Consider the following 10,621-nt stretch of genomic DNA (forward strand, 5'->3'; position numbering starts at 1 on the left):
ATCTGCTCTTCTTTTTGTCTCTTATATCTTTTGTTGCTTCTCTTCTTTTTTCTTTATACCTTTCATATTTTTCTCTCACCCTACTTTGCAACTAGCCCCTGAATGCTTGCTTCTCTTCTACCATTTTCACTTCATCATCCCACCACTCACTATTCTTTTTCTATTCCCTCCCATCCTCCTTGTTCCACATACCATCTTTGCACACCTTGTCACTTCCTCCTTGAAATGCCCCATTCCTCTTCCACACCTACTTGTACTCTATCCTTCACCACCGCACACACTTCTCTCAGCTTCTTGTTCTGCTTTTTCTCCTTCTCATTTAAACAGTTTGCTCTAAGCACCTTTCTACCTTCTGCCCTTTTCCTCTCTGTACACCTATCCTCCACTCTCAACTTACCTTCCACCAAAAAGTTATCTAATATTCCCCCACTCTCTCCCCTAAGAACTCTTCCTACTCTTTTACCAGGATACCACTACATAGTCCATTAATGCCTTATCAACCACCCTTCCATCTACCAGCCTCTCCCATATGTACTTTTGCTTGACTTTCTTCCTAAACACTGTGTTACATATCAACTCTCTAAACACATCTACACCATTAACTCCCCACTATGATTTTTACCTGGCACTCCACACTTCCCAACAACTCCATTTATTGATTCATCCCCTACTCTGGTATTTAGTCTCCCAATGCCACTACATTGACTTTCCTCCCAAAGTTCTGCTGCATATAATTGAGATCAATAACTATTCAGCTTTTTTAATATAGTTGCCTTGAGTGTCATTAACTGGAAACCTACAGCCCCACAGTAGCCAGTAGTGGTCCTTGGGCCTTCTCATTGATCTCTCTGGAAAGATACAGTTCTCTTTGTTTTGTTAGTTTAGGACAGTTTCAGTGTCACTAGTTGACAGTAGTAGGGAGAGGGAAGCAGTAACTGGTTGTCATATCTCCTTACATAAAAAGAGGAAGAAATAGTTGAAGTTGATAGAGACCTTGGGCCAAGCCCAAAGATTGTTAACCCCTCAGGGGTGCACGTAAGACAGAGGTGAGGGTGTTGACATATTGTGAAGATGGGTGGCAGGGATTCAACATTCCTCCCTTCTATTCTATCTATATAGTGGAGGCTTCATCCCCCTTTTAAGAAAAGTATCCAGCCAAGGCATGCACCCATCCCATCTGTCACCCATTTGTTTCCCCTTTTATCTTAGCTCCTCATGGATGAAGAGCACTCCCGTCTCCCACCCACTGCTCAGGTCAGAAACAATGCAGCAAGACACGGCACATCTTGCTGCATTGCTCTCTTCTGCTTTTATTTATCTACTTATTTATTTTTTATGTCAGGTTATTTAGTGAAACATTAGCTTTGGGATGATAATGAAACATACAGGATTTTTATTTTTTTATTTTTTTTTATTTTCTTTTATTTTCTTTTTCTTTGATTTTTCTGATGTTTCAGCAAATAAGATGTACTGAAATGTATCCACAATTTATATAAAAGTCTTGTAGCATATTTGGATGAACAGAATTTTCCCAGTTATTCACACCAATGCTCCAGTTCTCACAGGAGACCCCCAGTCCCCAGGAAACTAGCTACAAGCACAGTTCAGCCCATGAGTCACTCAGTAAAGAATACCTGCTTATGGTGGTGATGCTAGAAGATGAAGAACAGATAGAAGCATCTATCTCTTGCCCATTTTCAAAACCTGTCAACCCCATATCTCCCTCTGGAGGTGCAGACACTGTTTCTGGAATGTGCTGAAGATCTTTCTCAATTTCGGCTCAATTACTTCCACTTTTCACATATGGAGAGCTGACAAACAGCCCCTGTTCCCCTCTTTCTACCTACAGCTGGTGACATAATAAGTCTCGCATTGATACAACACAGACAAGTATTCATGATCTATGGGAGGGCTTGAGGACTGTTGCCAGCCACTGTGAGGCTGCAAGTTTCCAGTCAATGATCTATCAGTCTGTTGCTCCAGGTCTCTTGTAGGAGACACATGGCTACCAGGTAACTGCCAACACTCGACAGAGTGGCCCACAAATCTAATAGGGAAAAATTATTGTGCTGTTGTCTGGATATGGCTTGGATGGGTCATATAAGATAAGGTCTTCTCTGACTTCTGTGTAATGGTTGCATCTTGGATAGTTTGTTTCTGTAGCCAGGCCGATTCCGTTACTGTTTTCTTATTGTTGGATGGTAAGTGTAGGTCTTGGTTCTCGTGGGAGGGATTGTTCTGTGAAGTTAATGTCAAGACGGGATTGATGGAGTAGTGTGTTTGGTGGTCAGTCTTGGAGTGCTTGTTTTGTAATCTTTATATTTTTTTCTCTTTTTTCTTACATTGTGTGTGGATGTGTTGTGTGACACAGGTGGTAGGTTGTTGTAGATGTATATACCTAGTTGTATTTTACGGGATAGCTATGCTCATAGTGACCCGTTTTCGTATCTTTCCGGATCCAGTTTATTCTTAAAATCGTGTATAGTTTTGGCACTCACTGTTTCTCCATTTAGTTTGTTCCAGACATCAATCACTCTATGTAAGAAGCTATTTTTTTCAGGTCTCTTCTGTAACTGTCATTTAGCTTCTTTTCGTGTCCTCTTGCTTCTCTTCTGCCCCATTTTAATAAGTTGTCTCTATCGAGAATTTCCATCCCTTTCATAATTCTGAAAATGGTAAAAAAATCACCTCTTTCTCTTCTCTGTTCCAGTGTTGATAGATGGGAGAAGTGTGTTGCTGGTGTACTTTTTTGTTGCATTTGGTTGTGTTTGTGTGATGTATTGAGATGAGTGAGCAGGGTTGGGGCTCTTTTGCATAGGACTGTATACTTATAATTTTCATGTGATATTCTATGGTGACAAGTTTGGTTTGTGTGTGCAGGTGTTTTATTGGGGTTGGTTTTGATGCATCTTTGTATTAATACTGATGCTTCATTTTGTATGGTTTGTAAATTGTCCAAGGTTTTCCTGATTGCTGTTAACCAAGATGTGGATATACTTGAGTGTGGTTCTCAAGAACCATTTATAGACTATGATTAGAGTATTCTTCAGTTATCTGAAGCCTGTGCTTGTGATTGATTTTGTTATGTTTATTTACTTATTTTTTCCATTGTAAGATCTTTGGTGCTTGTACTGAAGGTTATGTGTGTATCAAAACTGAGACCCAGAATGTTGGGCTTCTTTTCAAATGGAAGGGTTTGGCCTTTCAATTACACTTTTGGATGTTCCTGTGATTCAGGTTCAATGTTATGCTGATAATTTCTAGGGAAAAGCCTTCATTCTGTTATTTAAAAGCTATTGATTTAGTTTGTCTAGGTAAGCATGGGTAATCTTAGCAGCCGATTTGTAGCTGTTGGGTTATTATTGTCATGTCTGCATAGGTGATGACACTTCACCTCCAGTATAGGGTCTAGGTCTCTCCACCAACTTCAACTGTAATTCATACTTTTTTTTTCACACATGGAGAGCTGGCAACTGATTACTACTCCAATTCTACTGCTTTCAGCCAATAACATAGAAATAGCTACACCAGTACAATACAGACAAAGGTCGAGTTTCTTTCTAGAGATTTTTGTGGGATGGCCTGAGGACATTACCAGCCACTACAGATTTTCTATTTAGTGAAACCCAAGACAGAAATAACAGGGGCAATGGACTGGACTGAATGAAACCAGAGACATCAATTATTTTTATCAAAGAACCTTTCACCATTGTAAACGGGAAGGCTGAGTCAAAGCAGCATACTCACTTCATGCACAATTAAAACACCTCCCATCTCACCACTTTTTAAGTTATTGAATAAATGCATTAACATTTGAACTTGTGTAAATATATATATTTTTTCTTCCAGGTATGAAAGCCCTGACAACATGACAATCACGTGTTCGACCAAGGTGTGCTCTTTTGGGAAGCAGGTTGTAGAAAAAGTGGAAACAGAATATGCTCGCTTTGAAAATGGCCGCTTTGTGTATCGCATACACCGCTCTCCTATGTGCGAGTATATGATTAACTTTATACACAAACTCAAGCACTTACCGGAGAAGTACATGATGAATAGCGTCTTGGAGAATTTCACCATTTTACAGGTAAGGAATGGTACAGCAGAGTATTTATGAAGGTTTTAGATTAATGAATTATGTGGGTGCTGCTATGTGTCTGCAGGATACATATGGACTTGTGATTGGTGCCTTCACATGATGCTCATGTGGGATGGATGTCCGAGAAGACCATCTCCCTACCAGCTAGAAGGCACTGACACTTGACTCCAGACTAAACCCAAGTTCTTTACATAATACTTATTTGGTTTTTCCACCACTTTTTCATGTAAGGATAGCTGTTGGCAACAACTTCTATCATCCAACTAGATAGTGAGAAAGCAGACCTAATTTGACAACATGTGGTTGTGTAAAATTCCAAAAGGTCTTTTGCCCAAATATACATTTTACCTAGTTGTATTTACCTAGTTGTAATATACGGGAGGGGAGCTATGCTCGTGGTGACCCGTCTTTGTATCTCTCCGCATCAAGTTTTATCTTAAAATCTTGTATAGTGTTAGCACATACTGTTTTGTTGTCTAATGTGTTCCATGTATTTATCGCTCTGTGTGGGAAACTGTTCCTTTTCAAGTTTTTTCTATAACTATCCTTTTTCAATGAATAACTTTTGATGTGTATTTACTGAGTGCAGCCATAGTAACTAGGGTCATTCAATCCCTCCCAAAAATCTCTTTTGAAATAAATGTTAGACTATTATCCATATATTAGTTAGGGTCTCTTTCTATGTCTCTGGCTTATAGGAGGAGAAGAGAGGTCACCATCTGCCAGCTATCCTAATGTAGAAAAAAGTTAGAGGAAAAGTATACAAAATGGATAGAAATCTTAGGGCCCAATATGGAAACGAAGTGTCAGGCCTGTAGGACTGCAACACTCAGGTGGAGGTTAGGGTGTTGATGAATTTTGAAGACAGGTGACTGGTCCTTTTGTGACTATTATGTTGCAGGAGTGAAATATTGGGAAGGAAGGATGATAAATAGGCTTTAATATGTATGAAGGGCTTGTGGTCTGATTGAACCACTCACCTTACAAGGGGAAAAGGACCTATGGTGTATGATATGATAAACAGAAAAAATAATTTATATAACCATGAAGTGGTGGGAATTGAAATAATGACAATATACGGTAGACACATCTGCAAAAGAATGTTACAGGTACTATTAATGAACATAGAATATGCTACATTAAATGGGTTAATATTGGCTATATTTTTTGTAATCGTTTTTTCATATTACAAAGTAATTTATGGTTAATGCATCATTGAAAGAAGATAATTATTTACAATTTACATACATGTAGGAAAGTGGCAGAGTTGAAGTATACACACCCTACTCTCAACTCATACCTATCTATCTATCTATCCATCTACAGTAGTATCCAAAATGTTCCGGACACTTGTAATTTCGTATTAAAATTACTAATATTGTCCTGGAGAGTTAAGACCCAATTTAAAAAATTTAACATTTATACACACTCCACTCATTTCAAATGTTTGCTCTCTCCCTCCTCCTTGCTTAACAGATATTCCTCTTGTATACAAAACCCCCATTAGGAGCTAAGAAAAGATGGAGGGGAGGTGAATGGGGGTGGAGTGGGTGGGGGTGGGATTATGCCTTTTAACTTTGGCTACCTCCCTTTTGAGAGGGAGGAAGCCCTTTGTTTATGTATTTTCATTAAACATCATTTCTGAATTTTTCTTTTTCTCTTTGTTGCAGGTGGTTACAAACAGAGACACTCAAGAAACGCTGCTGTGCATTGCTTACGTTTTTGAGGTTTCCACGTCAGAACATGGAGCCCAGCACCACATTTACAAACTCGTCAAAGATTAATGGAAAGGAAAACAGTTTTAGCATCTCAAAAATTACCCTATTTTTCCTTAATTATCTTTGTGCTCTTTACTGGTGGAGTACAATAAAATATGAAAGGTAATTGTAATGAAACTGTTTTCCTTTCCTTTGTTTAATATTTTGAATACCTTGGTATTGGAATTAATTACCAACTTCTAGGAATGTTGGCAAGACAAAGATATGTGAAGGACGACAGAGGCAACACTGCGAGGGTTGTATTTTACCCAAAGACAAGTGGAGAGGAATTTCTTTAACCAGTTTTGCTTGTTGTGACTAGAAGTGAGATGTGGTTGTCGTAAAATGCAGATTAGTGATGAAGACGACAAATTATTGAAAATGTTTTAAGGTTGTCAAAATTGTGACCATAGCCCTGTGAATTATGATCATGCCTAGAAAATTTATACAGAATGTATTTATTAAAGAACTGTTAATTCTCTATTCATTGGCTATGTTATAAGTTGTTGAGGATTTCAAGTTTACAAAGTAGAATAATACATGCAATACTGGAAAGATGTGGAATATTCTACTGTAAGGATCTTGCACCAAAAATTGAACTAGTTAACCCAGGCCAATGTCATTCTTTTTTAAACTATTTATTTCCACACAAGAAGCATAATGAATAGACAGATATCCACCACACAAACGACAGACCCCGAAGACAGTGTGTTGCTTAGAAATCCTCGTGCTGCCCAGGGTTTACCCCATACTGTGCCTCAAAAGAATATATATACAGTAAATCTGGATATAATGAATCTATATAAATCATACACAAAATAAACCAAATTAATAACTCTAGTTTCTAACCAGAATGTGTACTATCAATATGGTATTCTAATAAAAGTTTCCTTCCTGGTATTTGTTATATCTGGATTTCACTGTATGCTGGAGTTTTTTCTTGGTGCTCTGTTTGAACCTTGCAGAGTCTTACATAGATTGTGGTTCTTGGTGCCACGTCTTGCATTACGTATTCTGTACTTAAACTGTTTTCGAGGAAAGTACCAGAGCAGCTATGATAGATGCAGCATATCTGTGGTGAACATAGCTGAATATTTTTGTAAAATTTAAACCTACTTCCTGAAAGACTTGTGCAGAGGGTTTGAAACTACTTGTGCAGCTCTGTTGACAGCAATCATGCATTCACCCTGAAGGCAGCATTTTAATGACAGCGTCTTTCACAGTTATTAGTACTGAACCCATTTCCCTTACTTTGTACAAATCCCCTCATAAAAGGCTGTTATTACCCATATGCAGCTTATTTTTGTCATTATCATTGATTGTTCTACACATACTGCTTCTATTATTCTTTATTTTATTTTATTTCTTTATTTTTTTGTTTTTTCTTCTTCAACCTTTAGTAGTTGTAGGCCTGTCAGTTTTAAGATCATTCAATAGTCTAGTTTTAGACTACATAAGGTGTGTGAGAAATGGGTTAACTGTGTTAAGTGACTTGTTACTCTCAACACCTGTGTATACCGGTAGACTTATCATTTTTCCCCCCGATTCCTTATTGTTGCTGTTAATTAGAATTTTTTGTGATCTCAGATGTTTTTGACCCAAAGGCTTTAAAAGTCAGGATGTGTTGAAGATGACGACTACAACAATGAATAGGAGACTTTTTGTTCCAATTCATTCAACTGTTTTAAGTGCCAAGATGATGATCTAAACTTTTTCTTCGTCCTTTTTCTTTAACATGTGGAAGGCCATGTTGACGCATATCTGACCCCTGAAGGAATGGAAGAAAGCAAGTGGGTATTACTTGCATCAAGAATTTATCTGAAGATCAGACATTGCTATGACCGTATTTTTTAGATGAAGATTAGACTGTGTTCTCCGTACTGCATTATTTCATGTTGATTCCAACAAATGTTTTTTCAGTCAGACATAGAGTGCCTTCAGTGGCTTTGCTGCAACCTTGTACTCTTTCAACAACTTCCCAAAAATTGCAGCAGACTAACCACACTTGTTGTTTTACACAGGGAGTGGGCATCAACTGTTTGTGTTCCCATGTTGAGTACATAGTTGAGTGAGGCCGGGAAATCCAGGCATCTACCTCCTTATTGCATCAGCCCCCAACCCACACTTTCTGCCTCAACTGACATCTTAACATATCTTTCCACCACTAATTGATCAGGCAATATGAATAGCACGTGGAACCCTTGTCAAAATTCTTTCCCCTGTTCCCCCCATCTAGAATTTTTGTATTTCTTGCTGCCTAACCCCATAATTCATTTTCTTTCTTTACGGGGCCTGTAATGTCATGTAGGGCTCCAGCATCTTATTTATAGCTAAGCCATCCAAAAGGCTGTCATTGGGGCATTTGCATGAATTCAAAGCCTTCTTGACTATCAGACTTCATCTCAGCATCACAATCCACCAAATGCGTTGACCTCAAACGTCAGCAGACTCCCACCAACCAATCCTGCCCCAAGCGTTCTTAGCTTGACTGAGCGACCATCCCACCTGCAGCTGCTTGTGCCCACGTGCCACTGTTGCCACTTTAAGGCACGACTGGCACAGCTCTACCTAACCTTCCTTGTAGCAACTGCAAAAACAAACTTTTAAAATTAACTTAAATTATTTAAAAACATTAGATATTAAATGAGAGAAAAGTGTAATTGATATTTGCTGAAGGATGGAAGTGTTGCCAGCAGGCAATGGCAAGGCGAAGGTGCATCGAGCCGCGATAAGTTCCATCAGGCAACAGCTGCAGCTTGAGTCTGGATTTTGATGTAGTAAACACTTGTGAGTTTTGAGTCTGTGAATGTTTGAGAAACATTGGCAAAAAGTTTTTGCCCATCTGAATGTGGTAGACTGGATAAAATACCAATTTTGTACAGTTGTATAAATAGACATTTTTACGTGAAAAGTCTTGTTTTACTTTCCGCCTTATGAACAATATTTTTATGATTCTTGTATTGAAATGGGGTAAGAGTATGACAGAAAATTTTGAAAGTAATAAAAAGATGTTTTGGAAAGAAATTAAGAGAGAAAAAGGAGGCGAATCAAGTAGAGAAGAAAAGGTAAAAGGTGCAGATGGAGAGATGATAATAGAAGAGAAGGCAGTAAGGGGAAGATGGGCAGAATATTTTAGGGAGTTGCTAAATGTGAAGGAGGATAGGAAGGGAAAGATAGCTGTAGTGGGAAATGCTAAGAAAATGACCTTGATGAGTGAGGAAAATGGAGGAGAAATAAAGAAGGATGAAGTGAAGGCAGTTATTAAGATGATGAAAGCAGGTAAGGCACCTGGTCTGGATGGATGCCATGCAGAATGTCTAAAAAAAGGAGGTACAGTGATGGTTGACTGGCTGGTGAGGTGATTTAATGTTTGCTGGAGAGAGGGTAGAGTGCCGGAGGACTGGAGGAGTGCTTGTATAGTTCCTCTTTACAAGGGAGAAGGGGACAAGTGTGAATGTAGTAGTTTCAGAGGGATTAGCTTGTTAAGTGTAGTTGGGAAGGCTTATGGGAGGATCTTGATTGAGAGGATTAGGAGAGGAACAGAGGGAGTAATTGGTGAGGAACAGTGTGGATTTAGGACGGGTAGAGGTTGTGTAGATCAGATCTTTGTGGTAAGACAGATATGTGAGAAAGCTATAGGAAAGGGGAAGGATGTTTTTTGGGCTTTTATGGATCTGGAAAAGGCTTATGATAGGGTAGACAAAAAGGCACTGTGGGAGGTTATGCAGATATACGGGATAGGAGGAAAGCTTTTGGGAGCTGTCAAGAGTTTTTATGAGAGTAGTAGAGCTTGTGTCAGGATTAGAAATGGAGAGAGTGAATGGTTCGAGGTAAAGGTGGGACTTAGTCAAGGATGCGTTATGTCGCCCTGGCTGTTCAACTTGTACATGGATGGGGTAGTGCGAGAGGTAAATGCAAGGGTAGTGGGTCAGGGATTGGAGATGATTAAAGAAAATGGAGAAAAGTGTGAGGTGAGCCAGCTGTTGTTTGCGGACGACACTGCGCTTGTGGCAGGATCAGAGGAGGGATTGAGGAAGTTGGTGACAGAGTTTGGGAGAGTATGTGATAGAAGAAAGCTAAAGATAAATGTGGGTAAAAGTAAGGTGATGAGATGTACAAGGGGTGAAAGTGGCAGTAGACTGGAAGTGAGCATTAAGGGAGAGCGACTGGAGGAAGTGGATAGTTTTAGATACTTGGGTGCAAATGTGGCAGGAAAAGGTGGAGGTAGAATGTAGATTGAGAGAAGCAAGTAAATGCCTTGGTGGATTAAAGAGTGTAATGAGGAATAGACATTTGGGAATGGATGCTAAGAGGAGACTGTATGAAGGAGTGATTTTGCCAACAGCACTGTATGGGGCAGAAACATGGAACATATCTGAGAAGTATGATGGGGGTTACTAGGCTAGATAGAGTGAGAAATGAGGAGGTGAGGAGGAGAACAGGGGTGGAAAGGGAGTTGGGAGATAGGGTTGATGAAAGAGTAATAGGATGGTTTGGACACATGGAAAGAATGAGTGAAGAAAGGCTAGTAAAAGAGGTATGGAAGGCAGATGTGGAGGGAGTGAACATGAGGGGACGTTCTAGGATGAGGTGGATGGATGGGGTGAAGGTGGCTTTGGGGAAGAGGGGAATGTCTGTTGAGGAAGGACGGGAGAGGACAGAAGACAGGGGTGACTGGAGAATGATTGTATATGGATGATGTTGTGATGCATGAGGTGGAATGGGCGGGGGGATGAGAGGTGAGGTAGTATGTGTGAGCAAAATTTGA

At 39.5% G+C, this 10,621-nt stretch overlaps 1 protein-coding gene across 5 annotated transcripts in view; it reads left to right on the forward strand.

The window, feature by feature from the left end:
* The window catches only part of sd (TEA domain transcription factor 1 homolog scalloped), a 385,386-nt gene extending 376,622 nt beyond the window's left edge, over positions 1–8,764 (forward strand). For 4 of the 5 annotated variants that reach the window (XM_076212427.1, XM_076212426.1, XM_076212428.1 and 1 more), the window contains 3 exons: positions 1,210–1,254; positions 3,850–4,084; positions 5,767–8,764. In XM_076212427.1, the coding sequence (XP_076068542.1) occupies positions 1,210–1,254; positions 3,850–4,084; positions 5,767–5,880 (394 nt within the window). In that variant the 3' untranslated portion in view covers positions 5,881–8,764. The remainder of the gene's footprint in view (positions 1–1,209; positions 1,255–3,849; positions 4,085–5,766) is intronic. The other variant, XM_076212429.1, reaches the window with a different exon arrangement.
* Positions 8,765–10,621: the final 1,857 nt, after the last annotated feature.

Source organism: Oratosquilla oratoria, chromosome 30 (assembly GCF_046742065.1).
Source record: "Oratosquilla oratoria isolate Oo_2021 chromosome 30, ASM4674206v1, whole genome shotgun sequence".
Classification (NCBI taxonomy): domain Eukaryota; kingdom Metazoa; phylum Arthropoda; class Malacostraca; order Stomatopoda; family Squillidae; genus Oratosquilla; species Oratosquilla oratoria.